This window comes from Camelus dromedarius, chromosome 9 (assembly GCF_036321535.1).
Source record: "Camelus dromedarius isolate mCamDro1 chromosome 9, mCamDro1.pat, whole genome shotgun sequence".
Lineage (NCBI taxonomy): Eukaryota > Metazoa > Chordata > Mammalia > Artiodactyla > Camelidae > Camelus > Camelus dromedarius.
The window spans coordinates 73,713,969-73,738,608 of NC_087444.1; the positions used below are offsets into that span (position 1 = coordinate 73,713,969).

Below are 24,640 nucleotides of genomic sequence, written 5' to 3' on the forward strand. Positions count from 1 at the left end.
TCAATGAGTTGCTGGAAGGACTCACAGACCTCACCAAAGCAGTACTCATGGTTATGTTTTATTACAGTAAAAAGATACAGATTAAAATCAGCAAAGGTGCACAGGGTAGAGCTCAGGAGAGACCAGGTGGAAGCTTCTAGTTGTCCTGTCCCAGTGGAGTCATATGAACAGGACTTAATTCTCCTGGCAATAATGTAGGACAGGATATATTAAGTACTGTCAACCAGAGAACCTCACATGAGCCTTGGTGTCCAGGGATTCTCCTGGGGGTCGGTCACGCAGGACTGGCTGGGTGCCCGTGTGGCCGACCTTAGTTACTTGTCCTCAGCACTTCTGGAAATCAAGTTGATACTATGTGGTCCAAGGTCCCAAGTAAACAAAGATAGTAAACCGTCAGGTAGAACATGCCAAGGGCTTAGAGGTTATATCCCAGGAGCTGGTCATGGGTCACTCCTTTCTCTGGAATGTGCAGGGCTTGAACACCCCAAGACTGTTGAGTTAACCCTTTACTGCACACCTGGGATGCTGTTGGGGTCCAGAAACAACCAGAAAGCCTCTCTCCCCACCGCAGTTGATGGTGACTCTCAATTCTGTTGACATATTCCTATCTTTCTTCATTCTTTTACCATTTCTGGATATATCTCTAAAAAAGAAAATAGTTTCATTCTGCTTTATCTTTATTTCCCAGTATAATTGAAACACAATTTATATACAATAATGTTCACCCACTAGTTAGTAGTATTCTTTATAATAGCCACAAAGGGGAAACAACCCAGTTGTCCATCAACTGTGGAAGGGAGAAACAAAATATGGTGGATGGAATATTATTCAGCCTTAAAAAGGAGTGAAACACTGATACACCCTAAACCATGGGTGAACCTGTGAGACACGAAGCTGAGTGAAAGAAGATGAACACAATGGACCACCATTATGTTCATATGAAATGTCCAGAAGTGGTCAATCCACAGAGATAAAAAGTAGATTAGTGGTGCCCTCCATACCTCAGAGGACAGGTATGGGAGGGAACGGGCAGTGACTGTGCAGTGTGGATTGCAAATGCCAAACAAGAAGTCCAGGCAGCTAGTGCTTAAAAGAGCCAAACTCCCTGATGACTTCCAGGGAAAGGCTTTTAAAGATGGGGGTGGAGAGGTGGTGCTGCTGAGTGCGTGATCAGCTTCTGGACATACTTCTGATTGGTTGGTGGTGAGGTAATCGGAGTCAACATCATCAACCTTGTGCTTCCAACCCAACCCACCTGAGGTCTATGTGCCTGTGGGCAGAATACAGTTGATTTCTTCCACCTGGTGGGGGTTTCAGTATCTGCAAAACAGCTCAAAGGATATGGCTCAGAAAATTATCTATAGCCCTTGAGGAGAAACTTAAAGTTCTTGAGTTTGTTTAAGGGCTAAAGTGTTACTATTTTGTCTTGCTTGTTTTCCTTTGCTTATGCATTTTGTCACTTCTCTGATTACATTTATTCTTGGGAACACGAGGAAGACCTAAGACGATCAAAGTTTTCTACAAACAATAGGCAGGCAGAGGACATGGGGTAGGGGGTCAGGGGGTCCTGTCCCAGGAAGGGCCCATTGGGTCCTGCTCAGTTACACTTCCTGTCACTTTAGTTTTTCCTTTTCTAAAACTTTAAATAGAGAATCATTCCCCATTTAGTCTTTTCTGTTTGACTTCTTTCACTTAGCATCATGTTTCTGAGATTCATTCATGTTCTTGCAGGTATCAATCATTCACTGCCTTTTCACTGCTGAGTAGTATTCCACTGTGTGGATGTCCCTGTACAGGGTGCCTATCTGTTCAGCACTTGACAGACATTTGGGTTCTCTCCAGTTTAGAGCTATAATGAATGATGCTGTCATCAACATTTGTGTACAAGTCTTTATGCAAACATATGTTTTCATGTCTCTTGGGAAAATACCTTGGAACCAGGTCATCTATGAGGTCAGAGAGAAGTGCTTCTCTGGGATCCGCAGCTAGGGAGAGGCTGGGCTCAAAGTCTGAATGAAGGTTTGGCACTGAAGGGGTTTGCCCAAGGGGAAGAGAGTGTGAATGCTGATGATTCTCTTTCCTTCTTTTCTTCCCAGTTCAGTCACCTAACCCCTCCCTCCCTGGGGTCCGGGGTCCTCATCACCAGGCTGCCTGGGGCCTGAGAATCCCCATCATCCACCTCAGGGATAAACAAGATTTGAGAGAAAGAAGAGGTAACAGCCAGACAGACTGAAAATGAGAAAGCTGGACAACACCAAGGGCAGGGCAATCCCTGGGCACTCATGGTTGTCACAAGGGTTGGCACAGCCATTTGGCAGAGAAGTAGAAGTCACATCAATCCTGACACAATCACTGACACTTAACAAGTGCTTCCTTTATGCCAGGCATTTTTCTAAGCACTCTACACAGGCTAGCTCATTTATTCCTCACACCAAGCCCACATAGAGAGTACTATTACCCTTGTCCCCATTATATAGATGAGTAAACTGAGGCACAGAGAGGCTAAATGGCTTGCCCTAGGCCATGTAGATACTGGTGTAGAGGTAAGTCCACATAGGTTGATCTGGCACCAGAGATGAGACTCAACCACTGTGGCACCTGCCTCTGTGTCAACGCACTCCTGGGTGTGATTCCTGGAGAAATTCTCCCACAGGTCCCTAAGGGGCTGTGCTTGATGGTGACAAACAGGAGGGTGAGGATGAGGATGATGGGGTGGAAGATGATGAGGATGAGGATCGCGGGTGGTTAGTGGAGTTGGGAGCTGCGGGTTGGTCACCACTGATAGAGCAGAGGAGGTGGAGGTAAAAGACAGAGTAGAAGTCAGCAACTGGAAGCAGTGACTAGATATGTGGTAACAGAGAGAAGGGAAGGAGAGAGAGAGACATGGAGGTGGGTGGGGAGAGAAGACGAAGAAGAAGAGGAGGGGGAGCAACGAGGGGGAGAAAAGCAAACAAATACATTCTTCTCCATTCTACCCAATGAATATGAATGTACCCTTCTGGGGAATATGTCTATTAGATACATTGGTACCCTGGGAAATTTGTCAAATATATTCTTTGTCTTTTACATGTTTCCACTGAAATCATGGGGTGGCAGCTCGGTGGGGCGTGGGGTTGGGATCCCCATCTGACATTCTTCTCCAGTGCCCCCATAGGTCCAGCCTTCATTTCCCCTGCTCCCTCCCTTGGGGGAGGCCCAGCCCTCTCATCAGAGGCAGGAGGGAAGGGACTGAAAGGTCTGGAGAAGGGTTGGGGGGCAGGCTGTGGAGCGTGCAGGACCTAAGCCTGTCCCTCAGGCTCTGGATTCAAAACTGCACACTCCACCCAAGCCAGAGCCTGTCTTTCAGATCTCCACCTTCCAGAAAATCCCTTAGCCACCCCTACCCCTGACTCTCTTTGGAACTCCACACAGGCCCCACAGGCTCTCAGCCCAAGGCTGCCCTCCTCTGGACATGGGAGAGATGGGGACAGAGATGGAGGAGGACAGAGACAGGCAGAGACGGGAAGAGGCTGATTTGAAGGTACAAGCAGATAAGTGTCAGCAGGGAAATAGAGACAGAGGAAGCCCTGCCTGACCCCTTCTGATCTTTCCAGGGCTGGCTGCAACCCTTTCCCACCAATTTTCAGCCTGACATGAAGGGTCCTGCAAGACCCAGCCCAACACCCACATTTTTCTCCAGGAACACTGACCTCACAAGGCTCCCCAAGGGGCAGCGCCCTTCACACCATCAAGCCTCTGAGTGTTCTTCTACAAGGATGTTGTCTTCCAGGGGGTTCCTCTGACCAGCTCCTCCTTATCCTTTGAGTCTTAGCAAAAATGCTTTCTCTGACTACCCTGTCCCATTCCCCCACAGCTTCTGGTACTTTCTAGGAATCTTGACCCTGCTGTTCCTCATACCATTACCAAGAAAATGCTTATCAGCCTGCGCTGGGACTCTCTCTTTGCAAATGTCTGAGCTTCACCAGAGCAGAGATTGAGGCTCTTTGATTTTTCAACCCTGAGGGCACAGGCTGTGAATTTACTAATCTGATTTAAAACCCCACTCTGTGTGACATTGGGCAGGTCACTCCCCTTCTCTGATCTTTAAGTATTTCATCTGGAAAGTAAGGATGACAAATTTGACCTGATTGGTTTGGAAGACAGCAAAGTTTTGTTTGTTTGTTTGTTTGTTTTTGCCTCATGGTAACAAACATTTGTTCCCTTCCATTTCTACCTTGGATCTTTAATGTCCATCAGAGTTTATATACTTTGCGACACTAGAATTGTCAATCAGCAGCAATATTTATCAGCACACGTCACATGCCAGGTCTAGTTCATGGACAGTCTCGGTGAACGCTCATCCTCACCAGACTGTCGGTACAGGTGAGGAAACTGATGTGACAGCAGGCCAGGGGAAGTCGCTGGCTCTAGTTGCTGTAACATAATTAATCCCACTTGCACATTCCCAGTTGTAGTGGACACCATTGGTGGCCTGCCCAGATCCTCTCAGATTCCTCTTACCAGTTCTGTGCACCCAACACCCAGCTTCTGCATGCTTTATGCATTAATCATGCCTTTTTTGCATCTGTATTTCTGGCACTTTGATGTCTGGGCCTTGCTGACATTGGAGGGAACGCCCCTCCCCGGGCTAGCCAGTGCCTAAAGATAATAAAGGACTCACTTTTAAACATGCCTTTCATATACGAACCAACCAACCCGGAGCCTAGACCCCCAACCACTTCCTGTATGGAGCTCTTATACTTCCGGCTACTGTTCCTCTGCCTAATCACCCCAGGACCAAGTTCCAGATGACTGGGGGCAGCCCCTCCCCCACCCCAGAGCCTGCTGAAATTATTCAACTAGGCAATCCTAAACTTACCTTGGTCATCTATTCCTTCCTGAGGAAACCACAATAAGGACTCTTGCCCAAGGTTCTCCTCTTTGCCTGTACCACCTCCTGACCAACCTTGGTGCTTCCTCATATAGCCCTGTATAGCTTGGCGTGCCCCCTTCCTTTGGGATCTGTGAGAATAACAAACTATCTTTTCAATAGTAATTATCTTGTAATCTGTTGGCCTCACCATACCTGAATAGTAATAAAACCTATATTTTAAAACACGTTGCTGTTAACAGCTGACACTGTGACCTTGTTCCCAAGACTGCCCTGGAACTTGAGGTGCCCGGGAGTTTATGTCCTGCCCTCTTCCCATCATGATCCATGGCCCACAATGACCAGGCCCCTGACATTCGTACATTGGTATAGTCTTCTCCCATATTCAGCCTGGGCTAGCCTGATTTGAATTAATCAATAGAATATGGTAGAAATGACATTGTGCCAGTTCCAAGCTTAGTTTTTAAGAGACTGGCAGCTTCCACTTCCTCCCCTGGGAATGCTTACTTTGGGGTGCCCTGAGCTACCATGTAAGGAGTCCAGCTACCTGTAGGAGAAAGCACATGGGGAGGGGGAGCACTGAAACTTCATGGAGAATGAGAGCAGTTCCGATGTCCCACAGCCCAGTAGGCTCAAGCCTACTAGCCCTCCTTGCCAGACACATGTGAGTGCTCCATCTTGGATGTTCCAGCCCAGCTGGGTCCTAAGATGACTGCGGCTTTAGTTGACATCATATGGTAGTGAAGAACTACCTTTCTGAGCCCAGTCAACCCATAGAATTGTGAACAATCATAGACTGTTATTATTTGAAGACTCTAAATTTTCAGGTGGTTCATTATTCAGCAATAATAAACCCAAACAGTGATCTCTCTTTGCCTCAAAAACCCAGTTCCCTTTGCCTAAAGGTGGGAAAGACTCTGCAACTTAATTTATCCTTCAGAGCTCCCCATGGGATCAGACTGGGGTTGGACTTCACCTGAAGCCACACTCTTGCTGGTCTTCTTCCTCTTCACTGTAGTGTTTCATCTGTTCCTGTATTGGTTTCTCTTGGAGGCATGTCTTTAATAAATTATGGACACATGAATCTTGTCTCAGGGTCTCCTTCCAAGAGAATCTGAGCTCAGATATGATGCATCTGATTTTTCTCATCTCCAATCAGAAGTCAAGGGTCTGGCTCCCTATTCTCAAGGGTCTGGCTCCTTATTCTCTCTCCCCATTCTTTCTTGCCTGTCTCCTGCATCCAAAAAGCACAGACCACCTTCCAGATTCCCCAGCAACAGGCAGCCATCTAGTCGGTGGGATCGGGGGTGGGTGTGGGGGTGAAGGTGGAAACAAAAACACCCACGTGGTCTCTGAAGGAAGCAGCAAGCAGCGTGTTTGCCCTGGCCAGCAGCAAATGACACCTCCTTGCCCCCAACCACACAGCCATGGAGGGGATCAAGTGGAGGTCAGAAAGACAAAAGTCAGGAGGTTGGCATGTCAGCAGCAGTTCAGGGGCCAGGTGGGGATGAGAGTTGTCTCTGATTTGGGGTCTGCAGTGGGAGGGGCTCTGCTGGTTGTTCCAACCCTTCCCTCAGGGACTCTATCTCTCTGACCTCCCCATCCCCACCAGTTCACAGTCCCTGAAACCCCAAAATCCATCACCATGGATCCTGCAGCAGGTCCCAAAGCCGGGTGCCACTTGAATCGGATAAGTCAGCAGAGAAGATGCTGGGGGCTGGAGGGCCACAGCCCAACGGGGGACCCCCACTCAGAGCTTCCAGCCAATCCAAGGAGTCCGTGGGCCCCCTGGGAGAGCGGGATGGGGAGTTCGTTGGGGACGGGAGCGAGGAAGAGAAGACAGATGAGAGGCCTTCAGAGTCCGGGGAGGGGGACAGCACATCGAAGGAGCCGGGGAAGTCCAGGGGGATGGGGGGCAGCGGGTCTGCAGGGGGAAAATGGAGTGTGAGCTTAGGAAGGCATAGGTCCGGACCCCAGCACCCTATTTGTCCTTTCCAAGAGTCTAGGTCCCCAGCCCACTCCTCCCTAGGATTCAGGAGCCCAGATACCAAACTTCTCCTCCCTTGGACCCGGAAGTCCAGAACCTCGGCCTTCTTTCTCCCCAAATCCAGGAGGTTGCTCTTACCCTCAGGCTCCACCTGATCCTCCAGGATGTCATCGATGCCCCGGTTCGGAAGCAACTGCGGACGAGCAGAAGCGGCGTGAACCTGGGACGCCAGCCTGATCCTGACTGAGACCTTAAGCCCGCTCCCTCTCACCTGCGCTCTGCGGATCGCTTCCTGCAGCTCCTCTTCCAGTGTCAGGGCTGCAGAAGCTGGTGCTGAGGAAAGGGTGGGCACTGGACCTGGAGCAGGAGCCGTCGTCTCAGCCGGAGCCGGAGCCGGAGCCGGAGCTGTCACAGGGGTTTCCGCGGCACGTGGAGGAGGCGGTGGGGGAGATGTTGGACTAGGCTTGAGCTAGAACAGTGAAGAGGGCGTTCCTACAAGCCACGCCCACTGGGAAGCAACCCCACCCACTCGCAACCTATGACTCCACCCCCTGTCGCATCCCCGCCCTTCACTCGTCGACACCTCCCTTCGGCCTCGCCCTCTATTTCATTGGCTTCTCTTCCCTTAAGATCCTCCCACTTTGCTCTTAACCACGCCTCCACAAGTTATTGGCTAGTCTTTTCTCGATTTCCCGCCCCGTCCCGCTTTGTCTTCTCATTGGTCCACACGCGCATAGCCTCGCCCTCACCGAGCCCGGCCTCCGGGTGGCTCCCAAAGCCTTGGGCCTGAAGCGAGGCCAGGGAGCATTTGCGGAACTGTCCTCTCGTCGCGGCTTCTGCCGCTCACGGGGCGGGGTGCCGCTACGCATGCGCTCCAGGAGCATCGACTTGGTCCCGGACACCGGGAGGCCCCGCAGGCGCAGCTGCTGCCGGAGCTCTGAGACCTGGGATGGGAAGCGGGGAGGCCGTGCTAGGCTGGGCTCTGGGGTGCAGGCGAGGGGAGAGGTAGGGGACAGGGCTGGACGTTTGGAAACCAAGAGAGGAGGGACTGGGGACCCCGGGTCCTGGATGTCCGATGGAATAGAGGCTGCAAGGTTAGACTTCTGGGTCCCCACTGAAGGAGAGGGCCAGCCTGGGAAGTTACTCCCCAAACTTACCGTCAACTCTTCCAGTTTGAGGGTCTGAAGTTCCAATTTGTGTGGAGGGGGCGAGGGGCTGGGGACTCCTGGTGGGGAGGGAGTGAGGGAAGTGGGCTTCATCCTGGCGATAGTTGTGAGGGGGAAACAGAGGTTAGAAGGAGAGAGAAAAGACATTATGGAGTCCCCAAAGACAAGGACTCATGAAGATGCAGGAGGGTGAGGGACCCAAATTCTGGATCTCCGAGGGCGCAAACACAGGAGGCTAGTTCCTGTGCTCGGGAGAGGAACTGGGGGCTCAGACTCTTGGATGTGAGGTCAGGATTCCTGAGAAGTGAAGGAAGAGGGTCTGGGGATCTGGACTCTTGTGTCCTGGGAGGGGGCTGGGGGGACTGAACTTCCCAGAACAAAAACAGGGGTCATACCTAGAAAGTGGCTGCTGTGAGTTTGTCTCTTCCCACAGAGGCGGTCCAGGAGGACTCAAGACTGGTCGTTCAGCCTGGGGGTTTGCCCTGGACCCTTGTTTCGGCTCTGGGGGCATGTACTGGTGGTATGTCAGGTTCCCCTTGGGCTTCGGCTCTCTCCAGTGTCTGGAGATCTTAGGAGAGTCCTGAAAAAGCAGGTAAGATGTCATATGCTTCTGCTGCTTTCCCACTTTCCTGCCCCCAGAACCCCATGCAAAGTATGAGGTCAGCTTGGCATTACCAGAGAGGAGTAAGAAGGGCAGCAGCAAGGAAGACCAAGTCTAGACTCTCAGGGGGACTTCCCTGCACTCCCATTGAGACTTACCTTCTTCAGGGACCTCCAAGGGCTGTATTCCGGCTCAGGGAGAAGGACTCCAGGGCTGAAGAGGAATGGGGCAGGGCCGGAGGGTGAGGCTGGGGCTGGAGCCACAGCCGGGCCTGAGGCTGAGATCCACGGATCTGGATCCGAGACTGGAGAGGCAGCGAAGGACCCCGAGAGGCCTGCAGGCAGCAAGCCAGAGAGGGAGAAACAAAGCTGTGTGGGAAGGAGGGCCCTGGAGGCCCCAGCCCCTGTGTGCAGGAGGGCAGGCCTGGGGAGCGAAACCCAAGTGGTGGGAGCTGGGTGTCTGAATTCCTGCATCTAAGGGTGGAGGTGCTAGGGACCCAGACTTTTACAATCTCAAGAAAGGCAGGAATCACCTCCTTGGTCACCAAGTGGTGTGGTGGCTGAGGATCACAGATTTCTGGGGTTTTACTTGGACAGGGGTGGGGCCAGCACTCCTGGTTCTTGGGAAAAGAAGCTGAAAGCCACATCCTGAGATTTGTGTGTGTGCCAAGTGTGGAGTCTGGGATGCCTGTCTTCTCCAAAGAAACAGAATCTGGATTCATGCACTTCACTGGAGTGGGAAAAGCCCAAGAGCAGGAAAAGGGGTCCTAGGGGTGGGGCGGCTGGGGACCTGTACTCCCGGTCCCGGGGAAGGGCAGGATGGGCTTTCAGTGTACCCTGGGGCATAGGTACTGAGGGTCTGGGACCAGAGCAGCATATCTGGTAGCTGTACTCCAGGGTGTCCCTGGGAAGTGGGGCCACCATTCCCTCCCTTTCTGGGCCCACACTTACTTGAGTCCTGATACCGTCTGTGGATCCGAAGCTGGAGGACTGTGGTGGGAGGTGGGAGGAGAAAGGCGGGAAGGGAGTGTCCAAGAGCCTGGCCTGGCAGGCGGCTGTGAGCTGCAGTTGGCGGGACATGCGTGCCCAGCCCCCTTACACACCCCGTGAAGGCGGGTGGGCGGGCAGCCTGCTCCCTTCCCGGGCCTCCTGCCTGCTCCCTGCCAGCACAGCCCCGAAGGCCAGAGCCGTTTGGGGGCTAGGAGGCAGCCAGCATGCAGGCAGGAGGCAGCCCTGCCCCCTGGCTCCACCTGCCCCCTTGACAAGCTATGCCCACCCCAGCCTCAACACAAATTGCCATCTTGGCCTTTATACCTCGCCTCCTTCCATCCATGCACCCCGCTTGGCACACGCCCACTCCCTTCTGTGCTGCCTCTGGGCCTCCCCTCCGTCACCCCTTTGCACACCCACCTTTAAACACGCGTTTTTCTGGGCTCTCGTTTTGCACCTACACCACTTTGGTGCACTTGGACCCTTCGCCCCTCTTCGTCCTTGGCTCAAGGTCTTGGCACATACCCAGCTACATGCACACACTTATTTGCACATTCAGGATTTGGGCCCCCAGTTCCAGAGCAAGGATCTCTCTTTGCACTTTTCTGCTCTTTGTATTCGTACACTTTTGAACACTCCTGGCTTTTGGTTCCTAGTGTCTTGGCACCCACCCAATCACGTAAGCACGCTCATTAACACACTCGAGTACCCTCTGTCGCCTCAGGACTTGACCTCCAGGTGAACTTACTGGCACACTTTCCACCTGCACTGGGACCTGAAATGCAACCTTTGACCCTTTCAAGGCTTGTGGGGACCCTTGCCCACAGTTCCATGCTGGGCACGCTTAAGTCCCCACTATGCACGTGTCAGTTTAAGCCCCCCTTCTTTTGCGGTCCGTGATCCTCAGCACACCCACCCTGAGCCGCCCACTCCCTAATGTTATGTGAGCACTTCACTAGCCATTTGCACCCTCTCTGTCCACCACAACTTGACCCCTTTGCTGGTGCCTCCATGCCCGAGTGATCTTTTGCACAGAAAATACATGCCTCCTGGGTGCCACCGCCCTCCTCCCACTCACTCCGCGGTGCACACTCCCAGAGTCAGGATATAGTCTCAGGACAGGGAGGATCCCTGCCCTGCATGCACAGAGAAGCTTCTCACCAGATCGGAACTTGGAGCGAATGATTTGGGAGCGCTGGGAGGAAGCCGCCAGAGTCATTGCCAAGCCTGGGAGGGGGACCTGGACTTGGGGGAGAGCAGGGCCACCACAGGAGGCAGGGTCAGAGTGGAGGTCAGGAGGCGGCCCTGCAGGTGAACGCAGCAGGGAAAGGGCCTGTGGAACTTTGAGATGGGAGAGCCTTGGGCCTCTGGATCTTGGCGGGGTGGAGGGCACTGGGGGCCAAGACTCCTGGTTGTGAGAGAACAGGGGGCTGGGGACCAGGACTCCTGGGTCTGAGGGAGGAGGAGCTAAGGGGTAGGAAGGACCTGGGGTCTGGGAATCTAGGATTCTAAGAAGGCAGGCATGGGGGCCTGGATGCAGGGTCTATGAAAGGAGAGGAAGGAAAAGGGGGCGAAGGGCAGTAACTCAATATTCTTTTGAGGGGCCTAGAATCCAATAGCCTTGATCAAGAGGGGGAAGGGGACCCGACATGTCCCTGGGGAGTAGAAGGGGTTCTGTCACCTGCATTTGAGAAGGACGTTGGTGGGTGTCAGCCACCCGTGGTCTGTGGGGAAGGGACTTGGATCAGAGAGGTGACAGAAGAGTTAAGGCGGGTTCCCCTCCCACCACCCTCTCACCCCAGGGGCCTCTCACCAGGTGGGCTCCGCGCAGCTGTGCTCTGGAGTGGGTTGAGTCCAGCGGTCTAGGCTGGAGGCCGCAGGCTCCGCCCCACCAGCCTTGGATCGCCTCGGATCCCCCCCTTTTGGGGGCGTGTCTGGAGCGGTGGAGGCGGGCGGGGGAGACAGGAGCCCCCTCCTAGCACCCCGAGAAGGGGCGGGAGCACGGGATGGGAGGGCCTTTGGCGGGGCCAGCGTCGGGGTTCCCTAGCTCGCTCCTCCTCCGAGTCCTCGGGCTGCAGGGTCGGACAGGGCAGTGGTGGACAGATTGACAGAAACAGGTGCCAGGAGAGGGGCGCAGGGTGAGCAGCAGCGGCAGGTGGTCGCGCCCTAGCCCTGCAGGCAGGTGGCACCTGTCGCTTACTTTTTCCCTGACGCAGCAGCGGGAGTCGGATTCAGGAGGATGAAAAGTTCAAACTAGAGCCCCCGACTCCTAGGTCTGAGGGAGGAGGGGGCTGGGGGCACGTACTTATGGATGTGAGGGAAGAGTGATTCCAGAATAGGAACAAGAATGTTGAGGCTCATCAGTGTGTCCGACAGGCAGGAAGGTCCAGAAGGGGCTTGGGAACCCAGACTCCTGGGTCTGAGGGAAGAGACTGGACTATGGACTTTTGGGGGGGTCGAAGGGAGCGATGGCTGTTTCCCACTTGCAGGACTAAGGGCCTGATCTTTGTTAGAACAAGTCGAGTGTTCTGTCCTGATATGCGTGGGAGGCCCCAGTGTTCCTGGGTTGGATTACATGCGAGAGGGCAAGCTGAGGCCGTGGCTATAAATACCTCAGCGGACTCGGCAGGAGCCCAACGCTCCAGGCAAGGGCCCTGATGCCTTATTCCGAAGAAAATCATCATCACTCCTGCTCCCGAGTCTTAACAAGTGAGGCGTTGCCAATACCACAGATACCTTTATTGCTTCTGGCGCTCAAGTCCTAAACCCAACTTCCCAAGGTCCCATCCTATATTACCCGAAAACTCAAACTCCCAGCATTCCACGCCGGGAAAAACCTACAACTCCCAGAAAGCTCTGCGCTCGGGCGGGCTCTAGTAGATGAATTTTCAAGGTTCGCGCGCTCGTTTGCTATTGGTTTTTCAAGGAGGCGTGGCTACAGGAGGTCCGTGGCGGTGATTGGCCGGCAGTTCCTGCTGCTCGAGATCCCAGAGGAGGCGGCGGAGCCTGCGCAGTTCACGGTGGAGGGCGTCGTCCGTCACTGGACCCGTGAGGCAAAGGCGCGAGCTGCCCAAGGGCAGGATGAGGGGAGGATGGGAGGAGAAGCTTTCAAAGATGTCTCCTATAAAACCGAAGAACACAGAGTTAAATTCTGCAAACGGGCAGGAGGCAGTAGTGTCGAGGAGAGCCTAGGTTGCGCCACTCCCGAAAGTAGGAAAAACGTAACCCTTTCGCAACTTCTGGAGTAGGATCCCCTCAAACGCTACTCTTGGAGTCCCCAAGCATCATGGGAGTTGTAGTTCAGACTATGAAAGGCCATCATTGCCTGGGAAACGGGCGATGTAGTTGGGTTCTTGGGTCCGAGAGGAAGGAAGAAGGGCTGGGAAGTTCGTTTTACGGATTCCTTAGAGTGAAGGGGCCTGGAACCCGGACTTAGGTGAGGGGAGTAGTTTGTGGGGGAGGCTGGTGGCCTGAACCCCTCAGAAAAAGGAGCTGGGAACTTAAACTCTTGTATCTTGGGGGAGAATCCTATATCCTGGGATCCAGCACTTAGCACCTGGGGGAGGAGAGGGCTAGGGGTCCAGAATCCTGGATCAGAAAGAAGGAGCTGGGGCTATGGATTCCTAGGTCCCAAGGACAGAAGAAAGCTGACAGCCCTGATGCCTCTGTCCCCATTTCTCTTCACCTGTGTCCACAGCATCTCTCTCTGCAGGGGGAGGATCCCAAGCAGGTGGAGGACCGCGGCCAGGACCCAGCTGGTAGTGGCTGAGCAGATGGTGGAGCTGAGCAGGGGTCAGTGTGGGGTGGTCAGTTCGTAGGCTGCTCCATGAAGCCTGGTGGAAAGATGAGGTGAGAAATCTATGATCATTATGGGGCAGCTGAGAAATCTGAAATGGAAGGCCCTCCACAGAGAGTGTAGATGTAGTGGGTAGCAGTGGTGTCTGTGTGATGTCTTCCAGGCACTGTGAGGTCTAGTTGTCACCAAAGTGATGGTGGGAAAGGGTACACTCTCAGTTTTAAAAAAGAAAAATGTGCTTTGCTTCAGAATGCATAAGGAGGTAGGAGAAGGCAAAGGTGAGGAAGAAGCAAACTGACTATTAGTTTATATTATTGTGTACATATGTATTCGTTATTATAATAACCTACTTCACGGGGCTTAGTCAGCATTCAATGAGAAGGGCTAAACACAGTGCCTAGTGGGGAGGTTATACCTCAGTGGTAGAGTGCCTGCTTAGCGTGCATGAGGTCCGGGGTTCAATACCCAGTACTTCCATTTTTAAAAAAAAGTAAAAAAAATTTTTAATTATAAAAAATTTTTAATTACACTAAAAAAAAACCCACACAGTGTCTGGCATATAGTTTATATACAATGAATGTTTTAGCTGTCACATTCCTTGGTCCCATACCAGACTTCCTGAATCAGCAGGTCTGAGGGAGGGAGCTATTATTATTTATAAGTCCCACTGGGATTTACATGCAGCCAAGTTTGGACATGATGTGCCTGGCTTCCTTCCAGCTGCTAATGCATCACCTATGGTGTCTGAGCTGGGACTGTGGAGAACATGGAGTCCAAGGAGCAATCCAAGGGTGAGCTGAATACAGAGGATGGCTGAGTGGGGTTGGGGAGTCAGAGGTCAGGGTTCAGGAGTCACCTTGAGCAGGGAGGTGCGGGGCACACAGAGCAGGTTCACAGCCATGGAGAGTTTCCGGAAGAATTCAGTGGCGATGTCGCCCAGCCCAGCCCCCTGCAGCCAGTCCAAGACAAGATCCAGGTTGGTTCGGATTTGGACAGCTCGAGACCACTGATAGAAAGGTCGGCCTTGACCTGTAGGGGAAGGGAATGAGAAGCAACGGGTGTATAGGGGATCTTGCCCTCCCACCACCCAGACCTTTCCTATCCTTCAGCTTGGGATCTAGAGCTTGCTGTCCAGAGTCCCTAAATATGTACCCTGAGCCTGTGGTGTGTCTGAATTGAATAGATCTCAGTGGCTCCCATCTCTGCTTCCAGTACTTTTCCAGTCTGACCCTCACCTCGTTCCATCAGCGAGTTGAGAAGGGACGCATTGGAGAAGAAGAACAAGTAGCCGAAAGTCTGAGACACAAGGTCCGGGTGCAGCTCGCACTGGCTAGTCAGTTCCAGGGCTGCCTGGAACACGCCCAGGGTAGGTCTCAACCCCGGAGGCATGGCCCCCAGCTCTGCGCCAGGCCCCGGCAGCTCTGCCCCAGCTGTGAAAGGATTGCTATCCAGGAGAGCAGGCAGTGTTGAATATAGAGTCTGAGGAGATACAGAGATGCAAACAAGTGATCAGACTACAACTCCCTGGAAGCTTCAGGGCAGTAGAGTATGAAGATACTGGGGAGCTCCACAAAAGGCTTCTGGGAATTGTAGTCCATCTACTTTCAACACCCTAAAGGTCTCCATGAGCAAATCCCTACTTTCCAGATAGGTTTTAGCATTCATCAGGCCAGGGACACCTCAAATCTTAAGGGCTTTCCAGAAGTCTCTTGGGTATCTTAAGACCATCTCTGATGCCTTACAGGACTTGTAGTTCTCAACAGGGAAAGCTCAAGTAGGACAAAGGACATTGAACAAAGAGGCTCCCTTCAATCAAATAATTATTCATCCAGAATTCCCAAAGGAAAGGAAAAGAATGGAGAGTCAGGAAGTGGGAGTGGGGTGGCAGTTAGCCAGTGGAAAGTGAGATCAGGCCAAGGACAGGAAATGAGGGCAGAGCCAAAGAAGAAATAAAGCTACCCTTGGCAGGGATGTACAGGAAGTGAAGCCTTGGAGGAGAGGGCTTCACAAATCAAGGCTGATCAAGGAACATAGAGACTATCTGTCCCCAAGGATGCCCTTTCATTTTACAGATAGGGAATCAGGCCCACCAGAAACCAGAAACTAGAAACCCTGAGAGTTCCAAGAAGCGATATTAAGCTCAAGGGAAGTGGTGGGGGACTGGGGCAGAAAGCAAGTTCTGCAGGATGGGCACTCCAGGGAGAAAAGGTTTGTGGCTCAGAAAAGGGAATGAACTCAGAGCTATAGGAAGTGAGGTCAACAAACACAGGAAGTGTAGCCTGATTAAAGCGATTTTGTTTAAATGATGGTACTTAGTACTGTTTGATCCATCAAAATCTATCTGTCTACCTATCTATCAAACTTACCAGTGACTTAAGAGTGGACTTAGAAAACAGCAGCTTGAGAAAGTGGTAATAGTGATATACCCAGACAGTGAAGTCAGCCAAGATGGGATGGTTACAAAGACAGAAAGAGAAGTCAGAAAGGCAGGAAGTGATGTAAACTCAAACAGGAAGTGGTATCAGAACACAAGGTGCTGGAGTGAAATGGGAGGTGATGTCAGAGAAGCAGGAAATCTTAGGAGGTCACATGGGAAGTGACATCAGAGCAATGTGATGTAGTTCAAACAGGAAGTTATGTTATGCTAAACAGGAAGCAGGTGTCAAGGCCAACCTTGGTGAGGTAGTAGACAGACTGCTGGAAGGTACACATGATGACCTCATCCAGGAGGGCCATGGCTTCGTCGCATAATTCCAAGTCATTGCAGAGCTGTGGGTCTGAGGACAGACCTAGGAGTGAGAGGGAGAACCAGAGGCTGGCAGGCAGAAGCCCAGGTCCCCAGGTGCAGGGAATGGCAGGAGGCTTGGTTGAGCATGGACCTGGGTCAGAGCTCACCCTCCTGGTCGGCCTCCTTCTCCATCTCTAGCACCTTCTCCTGCACAAAGCTCAGCAGCTCCGTGGTGTTTGCCATCCACAGCATGAGTGGCCGCAGCTCCACAGACACGGCCTCAGGGGTCAAGGTCACCTCAGGAACCCCCTCAGGGTGGCTAGGAAAGGAGGAAGGGACCTGTAAATCTTGCCCAACCTCCACCATAATGTCCAAACCCCAAGATCTGGGTCTAACTGGGGACAGAGTCCAACTCTCATTTCACAACTAGAAAAGTTGAGTCCCAAGGACTCAAGAAGTTTGCACTAAGACATGCATGGAAATGTGAACAGAGAACTGGATGCAAAGCCTGACCCGTACATCCCTCCAGACCCTTCTCCCCAGAGTTTCTCTTACTTCTCTGGCTGGCGGTCTCCAATTTCCTTAATCTTTTCCTGTGGAACAGTAAGATCAGAATTAAGGTGAGGGGGTTGAGGAAACAAGGCCTATGGGTTAATACCCTGGGTCTTCCTTTTTGACAAAGACTGTCCCCACTTTTCAAATGGACTCTAATCCCCAAGCTTCAGAACAGTCACTCCTCTTCTCACCTTTTAAAACACACACCCCTATGATTATGAGTGGTCTACCTCCCTTTAGGTCCGCTTCTAGTCAAATGGAGTGTATTTTTCCCCACCCCAAAACTTCTTAAACCTTTTCTCTAAATAGGCTCTAGTTCAGTAGGATGGGACCTCCCACACCACCTCTGCCACCCCCATGAATGGCTTCTCCCTGGCACTTCCATCTGTTGGTCCATAGGTTTGTTCTTCCTCGCTTGCAAGAATGGTCTCGCCCACTATGGTCAGGGCCCACCTTACTTCTCACAATGGTCTCTTTCAACTTTTCATCCAATGGGATCTCTTCCCCTCTACCCGTCTCCCAGAATGGTTTCCTCCATAATCCCACAGCTGCAAATTTAGGTACTACTGTACAGCCTGTGGATGGATCCACAACTCCCAGCATCCATGGGGGCCCTAGCCCAAGCCCCCTCCTGGGGTATCATGGGAGATGTAGTTTCGTCCTGCCCAACTACGAAACTAAGGTTAGAGTTGGCGAGGGGACACTGGGGAAAGGACTTGGGGCGCAGATGGGGCTGGACGGCGGTTGGGGGAGCTCACCCAGACAGCCTCCTTGATGAGACGGGCCAGGCGGCCCAGCAGGCGCGGCAGGTGACCCAGCTCCAGCTCCCGGGCTGAATGCTGCACACACAGCGCCAGCAGCGTGGCGGGCCCCAGGGGTGGAAGGTCTCCGGCGCCCGCGGCCGCGGCGCGCACGATCTCGCCCAGCAGCGCCTCTTCCTCGCGCGGGCGGAAGCGCAGCACCGGCTCGCGGCCGTCCAGGTAGGCGGCCAGCGCTTCGCCGCGCTCCTGCAGGCCACGGCCGCAGAGGCGGCAAGAGAAGGCCCAGCCGGGGCCCGGCGGCGTGGCCCCGGGGCGCGCGGGCAGCCACGGCAGCCGCGCCGGCCCCGAGCCCCCATTGCGGGGGTCCTTGTACATGAACAAGAAGTGCTCGCCCAGCCCCAGCAGATCGCCCGGATGCAGCTCGGCCTCCCGCAGCAGGAGGCACCCGTTGTGCGTGACCGGGGCTCCCCGGGATGGGCGCACCATTGCCGGGGGCTCAGGGCCCGCGCGTACTGTGCAGTGACGTGGCAGGATGTCTGGGGCGTTGAGAAAGGTGTCCACATATGGGGCAGGGGACCCACCTCGAGCCGAGGAGTTCCCACCCCGGCCAAACACGTGCTGCTCCCGCATCATCACATACACCACGAAGTCCTGGAGGGAAAAGCGAAGATGCACTAAAGGACACCACTCCACGAGGAATGGATGCTTCCAAAGAGATCCCTTTCCCACAGTCGACTCTTCCATCAACCACATCTCTTGAATGAGCACTTCCAAGGAGATCTCCTGGGATCCCAAAGGACTCACCATTTACCCCCACCTCCCATGCACGAGTAGGCTCTTCAAGGGCAGTTCATATGGTGGACTGCCCTATAACATACAGCCTGCAGACTGGATAAGAGGAAACCCCTTTCTTGATACAGGCTCTACCATTTCTGTCTCTCAAAGAATGGATGCTTCTCAGGAGATCTTTCACCAGTGGACTCTCCCATCTTCTCACCTCCTGAATGGACTCCTTCAAGGCAATCCCCTCCTACAGTGGACTCTCCCATAACATCCAGCCCAAAGAACGTGTGCTTCCAAGAACACCACATCCCCGTTACTAAAATGCACTGTCCCACTACCCTCATTCTCAAAGAATGGACCTTCCCAAGGAAACCTTCTTCTAGGAACTCTCCCATTTCCCTGACGGTGGCCCTGTTTGCCCACCATTCCACCCCTGTGATGGAGGCTTTTCAAGACATTTCCCCTCCCAACAATAGTTTCTCTCAATATTCCCAAAGCAAGGAGTAGATACCTTTTAAGAGACTTTGCCTTTGAACAGTTTTCTTCCATTATCTCCACCCCATGAATGCACGCTTCCAAGGAGACCCACTTTCTACAACGAACTCTCATTTTTCCCTTCATGATGAATTCACTCCCAAGGTGTCCTCCTGCAATAGACTCATCTACTCCCCTCACTCCCATGATGGAGAATTCCAAAGATACTCTCCCTTCCATCAATGGATGCCCTCAACATTCTCATCCCCCCAAAAAAGACATCTCCAAGGAGATCTACATACAGTGGCATGTCTAGTAATCCCATCTTATAAACTGATGTTTTCAAGGAGACCTTCTTAAACTGGAGTGTCCCATTTCATCTACCAAAGATGTATTCTAGAAGACCCCTTCCTAAAAAAGACTCTCTTATCTGCATCCTGTAAAAATGGAAGCACTCAGTCTGATCCTCTCCTAAAACCCTTTTGTTCCCTATTCATGTCTGAGAGAACAGTCATCCAGATATTCATAAATCATAAATCTCCTTCCTACACTGAACTGTCCCATCACCTCTACCCATGGATGGACATTTCTAAATCCCATTCCTACAATGGATTCGCTCATCTGCCTTTCAAGAAAAATGGACCCTTCTAGTCTGACCACCTTCTAAAGACAGAATCTCCTATTTTCCATCCCTGTGTGGAGAAATGGAATGATCCAAAATATATGAACCCCTTTTTACAGTGGCTCTCCTGTTCCTTAACCCAAGAAGGTTCTTCCACCTCACCTACAGTGAACTCAGATTACAGACACCCATGAATAGACAAATGCAAACAAATTCCTTTCTACAAGAGATGAAACTTATTCCTGTTCCCAAGGAATGAACACTTTCAAGAAAGCCTCTTTCTTATCAAGAAATTTCTCATGAACCCTGCCCGAAAGAATAGATGTTTCCAATGTGTCCCTCTCTTCCCATAACATACTCTCTTATACTCTCAGGACAGATCCTTCCAACAGACTCACAGACATAGTAAACAATCTTATGGTTACTGGGGAAAGAGGGTAGGAAGGGATAAATTTGGGAGTTTGAGATTTACAAATGTTAGCCACTATATATAAAAATAGATTTTAAAAAAAGTTTCTTCTGTATAGCACAGGGGACTATGTTCAATATCAATATCTAATAACCTTTAATGAAAAAATATGAAAATGAATATATGTATGTATATGAATGACTGGGACATTGTGCTGTACACCAGAAATTGACATGTTGTAATTGACTGTACTTCAATTTAAAAAAAAGAAAGAAGAAAGAAATAGACTTAGGATAGATCCTTGCAATTTGACCACCTTTCCAAAATAGAGCCTCCCATCCTCCACCTTGTCTAGAGGGATGGACTGTTAGAAGATATACAAAACCCTTCCTACAATGAACTTGCCCTGTCCCCTTGCCCCAACAAGGAGGAATGAATTCCAAGGCAAGCTCTTCTCTGAATAGTTTTAACCCCTCACCCATATACACAGCCAAGCCACCTAACCCAATTGGCTCCCTCTCTAACAGTGAAAATGGAACTGTTAAATAAACTCTATCACTTTCCAGAGTGGGCTGTTTCCAGTGATTCCAGTGGTACCTGTTGAGTGTGGCTGTGCCACTGTTACCCAAAGGTGGACAACACCATAAGAATGATTCTCCTAATCACCACACACACACACGAACATTTCCAATAATACATTACATTTCTATTAATGAAATAATATCCCACTGACCCCCATCCACTAATCCTTTCTCCCTCTCTGCTCCCCAACACTTTAACAATTCTCCTACTGCCACCCAAACATGTAAAATAGAAGTGTCAGCACCACCTGCCCCCATCAGCAATGGTCAAATCGTTCCAGTGTAAACCATTAGCTTAAAAAATGATTTAGCCCACTCTTCACAAGAAAATATAGGCTTAACCAGAACAAGATCCCAGACATCAATCAGACTATCTACCTCCCTCCAGAATATACTTTTCTCTTACTCTCCCTCAGGAAATAGAGGCTTCCAAGAAGATCGTTCTAAAATACTGGCTCTTTCATTCTCCCTGAAGGTAGACAGTGCTTTCCACCAACTTTGAACGAAATAAATCATTCCTTACCTGTCCCTCCAGTGAAATCCTTATCTGCCATCTATTCTCCAACATTTCCACTCTCTGACAGTATCTCCTGCTCTGGAACCTCCCTGGGACCACACCTTCCAGCATACCAGAGACTAATGCGGCCCAAGGAGTTCTGGGAGTTGTAGTTTTGTCTCCCTTCAACAGAAGGGTGGGGCATAAATCTCTCCCCGTAGGAGAGGCTTTGCTTACCTGAGCGTCCTGGTAGCCCTGCAGCAGCAGGAAGTAGGGGCGATTGCTGGGGGCCTGGATGAGGCACTGGGTCAACTGATCGAAGTCTCCGGGGTCTGCAGGTCCGATTTGGGCGTCAGCTGCCCCTGGGGCCATGCTAAGTGCCTGCTGCCTACGCTCCTGCTGCCTCCTCCGCCGCCCCTGCAGACTGAGCTCCGATACGCTGCGCCGCAGGGATAGGTTTTCGGAGCGTTCCTTGCCCCCGGACCCAGCCGGGGGTCCGGACCCCGACCCTGGGCCAGGACTGGCCAGGGCCGCCCCACCCGACGCCGCCCGGGAGCGGTTCTTCTGCGGCCGCCACGAGGCGGCGCCCGTGCCTGCGATGAGAGATGGAACATGATGAGACAGACTGGAAAGAGATAGGGAGAGATTATAAAGAGAGAATTGGCTGCAAAGAGGTGAGGCTGCTTACCACACCTAGGTTTTTGCACATGCTGTTCCCTGTGCTTGGAACACACTTCCTGCCTGATTCCTACCCATCTCCTTAGGTTTTTGCACATGCTGTTCCCTGTGCCTGGAACACTTCCGGATTCCTGCCCACCTGATTCCATCTTGCAGTTCCAGCTGCTTAGTTTATTCGTTCTTTCAGTTAGTATTTTCTGAGCACCTACTATGTACCGGGCACTGTTCTAGGCACTAGGGACTTCTCAATGAACCGAGAAGATCCTGCCCTCAGGGAAACAAACCACCTCCTCTTGAACACCCCTAACATTCCAAGTTGGAGCATTGAATTCCTCCAGGGCCCTAAATAATGCGTGGCCCACAGTAAGTGTTCAATTAGTGCTTTTGAGGGGGATAAAAAGACAATGATGCCGTTCTTTATCGAGCGCCTACTATGTGCCAAGCCCTGTGCTAAAACCCTATACATGATTCCATTGAATCTTTGCCTAGGATTCTGCTGTGTTTAACTGGCAAAGAATGGGTTGGAGTCCAAGCCTGAGTTCAAAGCCCATGAATGTATCTGATACACCAGCGCATCTCCCAAGGGGAGACTCAGGAACAGAAAAGCTGTAAGAAGGCTACCTGAGCAAACTCTATCCCTATGAGCCAGACCCCACCCCTGCCAGGCTCTGCCCTATATTTGCTATTTCACATACTGGCACACCTCCTGTTCCAGGCCCGGCCTTCTCAAAGACCAAGCCTCCGAGTAGCCTGGTCCTTGGCCTTTACAAATACCTCTTTATTTCCCGTGCACTACCCTCAAGACCCTACTCACTTTGCAGCCAACCCAGCCTAAGGTCACCTGCTCCAAGGCCCACCCCTGAGGCTCCGCCCATTCTTGGGCCCTGCTCTAACGGCCCATTTCCTCATTCTCCAGGCTATTTACCCTTGTAGGCTTCAACCACAAAGGCCCTGATCCTCACTAACCACTTCAACCTACTGCTGAGAGGCCTCTTGACACCAGGACCCGCGCCACCAGCATCTGTCCCGCCCAATACCTCTGGCTACTTGTTACTCCATTTCGCGGGCCCCGCCCCTGCATCGCAGGCCCCGCCCATAGGCTCTGCATTTATTCCCAGGTTATCATCCTCTGGCCTAGCCCATCTGGCCGACCTAGGTCCTGTCCCAGTTCCACCTTCCACTTGATCCAGTGCTATAAGCCCCGCCCATCCCCAATGGGCCCCGCCCCTAGTCGGCCATCCGGTTCCCTCGGCCCCCTCGGGCCCCGCCAACTGTAGCTCCGCCCACTAGTCCCAGCCGATCCCTCCACTAGCTCCGCCCCCAGAGTCCAGCTAACAGGCTCACCATCGCTGTCCGCCGCCCCGAAGGCCTCTTGCTCCAGACGGCGCGCCTCCTCGCGGCCGCGCAGCTCGAAACGCCGCGCCCAGCCGGGCCGTGCCCGCCACAGCTCCTGCACCAGCAGCGGGCGCTCGGAGTCGCCCAGCACGCGCAGGTGCTCCGCCCGCCACTCGCCGTTGCCCACGGCGCCCGCCGCGGGCCGGCCCAGCGCGTCGCAGAGCGCGAAGGCGTCCACACAGCTGCTTTCGCCGGGGCCGCCGCCGGGGCTGCCGGCCAGCCCGTAGCGCTCCAGCGCCTCGGCCACCAGCTCGCGCGCCGTGGAGCGCGCCGTGGCCAGCACGCTCTTGTAGTTGGCGCCCGAAGCCAGCCCCGCGCCGAAGATCTTGAGGACCCCCGGCGGCGCCGTGGCGCGGGCGGCCAGTGGAGGCTCGGGGGCCACGCCTGCCGCCAGCTCCGGCAGCTTCTTCTCGCTGGCCCAGCGCTGCGCGGATCCCGGGGTCCCGGGGCCTCCCGCGCCACCAGACCCCGTGGTCCCTGTCCCCGAGCCCCGGAAGAGCTGAGAGATGCGCTTGGCGCGGCTCCCCGAGGCTCCCCCGGCCGCCTTGACCGCGCCCACTCGCCGCAGTTCCACGTGCGGCGGCGGCGGGGGTAACGGCTCGCTGCTGCGGCTCCCCGTGTCGGAAGACGAAGACCTGGGAGCCCACCAGGGAGTGCAGACACAGGAGAGAGATCCAGAAAGACACGCAGAGTCGAGGGTCAGGGGTTAGAGAAGGAGGGAGATGGACAAAGACCCAGGTTGCGGGGAGAGGGGGGACAGAGACCCAGAGATAATGGGGGACAGACACCCACAGAAAGTTGAGAGATGGGGGTGTACGGAGATGGGGGTGGGCAGAAGCCAGAGGCAAAGAGAGAAAAAGAAAATAAATAAATAAAGGGGAGTCCCACAGAAGGAAATCCCAAGAGGTGATCAGGGAGGGGAGGAAGGAAGGTGAATCAAACCACTGCTCCTTCTGTGTCCGTCCCCATGTCCATCCAGCCTAAGCCCATCTCACCAGGCCCTATGTCACTGGGTCCCACCCTCCCCTACGGCCTGCCAGCCCACTTGCCCATTCAGGAGAGGAACTGGGACCAGTCCTTCGAGGATCCCTGACACTACCCTGTGCAGGAACTGGGTCATAAACAGGGAAGATTGGGAGGCAGGTGGGGCAGGGGCCAGAGTCGTGAGGAGGTGGGCACTCACTTGACAGAGGCAGCACTGGGCCAGCGCCGCCCCAGCTTGGCCAGCTGCTTCCTGGGAGAATTGATCCACAGGCCCACGGGGAGATGGAGCTTCCCGAAGCGGGGACTTCCACTCTCCTTTCGCTCACCAGATAACATGGCCCTACGGGAGGGTGGATAAGGCCCCAACTCTTGAGACCTTGAGAGGTAGGGGGTTGGTGGAGGGGGACCTGGACTCCTGGGCCAGAGGGAGGAGGGGCTGGGGCTCAGTCTCTGGAGTCTGGGTGCAAGAGAGGGATGGGAGCCTGGATTGCTGGTAGCTGGGATGGAGGGATGGCTGGGGACTGACTCCTGGGTCTGAAGGAGGAGGGTCTGGACTCCTGGGTCCCCAACTCTTACCCTGCTTCGGGTCCCGGCAGCACCCGGGGGCCTTGGCTCCGTTTGCCCTGGTTGGTTCCTGACCCCGCTGCTCCTGTACAGCCTTTGCTTCTGCCCCAGCTCCCAGCACTGGGTGGGGGACAGGAAAAGGCAGAGGAAACCCGGCAGGAAGAGCTGGGAGGGGGCGTCCTGTGAGGGGACCGGGCCTGG

At 53.2% G+C, this 24,640-nt stretch overlaps 2 protein-coding genes and 1 long non-coding RNA gene across 7 annotated transcripts; 1 reads left to right on the forward strand and 2 right to left on the reverse strand.

Moving 5' to 3' along the window:
* Positions 1–50: 50 nt before the first annotated feature.
* Positions 51–12,198, reverse strand: MAMSTR (MEF2 activating motif and SAP domain containing transcriptional regulator). 4 transcript variants are annotated; one of them, XM_010996379.3, is made up of 10 exons: positions 11,427–12,198; positions 10,775–10,858; positions 9,575–9,613; positions 8,783–8,958; positions 8,419–8,603; positions 8,015–8,117; positions 7,607–7,801; positions 7,129–7,326; positions 6,996–7,050; positions 51–6,794 (listed from the first exon to the last, which is right to left on the reverse strand). In XM_010996379.3, the coding sequence occupies exons 2-10, from the start codon at positions 10,830–10,832 to the stop codon at positions 6,511–6,513; spliced, it is 1,293 nt and encodes a 430-aa protein (XP_010994681.2). In that variant the 5' UTR covers positions 10,833–10,858; positions 11,427–12,198; the 3' UTR covers positions 51–6,510. The 4 variants fall into 4 exon arrangements, 3 of the variants coding, with proteins under 3 accessions (XP_010994681.2, XP_064345565.1, XP_064345564.1); XM_064489495.1 differs by having other exon boundaries at positions 10,775–10,918; positions 11,427–11,466; XR_004139016.2 differs by lacking the exons at positions 9,575–9,613; positions 10,775–10,858; positions 11,427–12,198 and having other exon boundaries at positions 51–643; positions 1,256–6,794; positions 8,783–9,348.
* Positions 7,796–20,308, forward strand: LOC116154936 (uncharacterized). The gene is made up of 7 exons (XR_004139026.2): positions 7,796–7,951; positions 8,457–8,615; positions 12,540–13,049; positions 13,311–13,462; positions 14,130–14,200; positions 14,622–14,775; positions 18,374–20,308. It is a non-coding gene; the product is annotated as an uncharacterized LOC116154936 (long non-coding RNA).
* RASIP1 (Ras interacting protein 1) lies at positions 12,331–24,599 on the reverse strand. Of its 2 annotated transcripts, none has more exons than XM_031459021.2 (12): positions 24,452–24,599; positions 24,075–24,215; positions 22,841–23,526; positions 21,056–21,411; positions 17,451–18,104; positions 16,693–16,730; positions 16,305–16,456; positions 16,083–16,186; positions 14,645–14,888; positions 14,266–14,438; positions 13,299–13,446; positions 12,331–12,734 (listed from the first exon to the last, which is right to left on the reverse strand). In XM_031459021.2, the coding sequence occupies exons 2-12, from the start codon at positions 24,209–24,211 to the stop codon at positions 12,535–12,537; spliced, it is 2,892 nt and encodes a 963-aa protein (XP_031314881.2). In that variant the 5' UTR covers positions 24,212–24,215; positions 24,452–24,599; the 3' UTR covers positions 12,331–12,534. The 2 variants fall into 2 exon arrangements, with proteins under 2 accessions (XP_031314881.2, XP_064345545.1); XM_064489475.1 differs by having other exon boundaries at positions 16,083–16,198; positions 24,452–24,598.
* Positions 24,600–24,640: the final 41 nt, after the last annotated feature.

Bases quoted from the DNA above. Each gene is read 5' to 3' on its own strand.
- RASIP1 (XM_064489475.1), bottom strand. From the start codon at position 24,211: ATGTTATCTGGTGAGCGAAAGGAGAGTGGAAGTCCCCGCTTCGGGAAG. The intron at 21,412-22,840 runs GTGAGCCTGTTA...CTCTCATCGCAG, and splicing joins CGGGGCGGCGGACAGCGATG to GCACGGGCGCCGCCTCGTGG. The intron at 14,439-14,644 runs GTGAGGGTCAGA...CTTCCCCTACAG, and splicing joins CAACTCGCTGATGGAACGAG to GTCAAGGCCGACCTTTCTAT.
- MAMSTR (XM_064489494.1), bottom strand. From the start codon at position 9,097: ATGCAGGAATTCAGACACCCAGCTCCCACCACTTGGGTTTCGCTCCCC. The intron at 8,604-8,782 runs GTAAGTCTCAAT...CTGCTTTTTCAG, and splicing joins CTTGGAGGTCCCTGAAGAAG to GACTCTCCTAAGATCTCCAG. The intron at 7,327-7,606 runs GTGAGGGCGAGG...TCACTGTTCTAG, and splicing joins CCACCCGGAGGCCGGGCTCG to CTCAAGCCTAGTCCAACATC.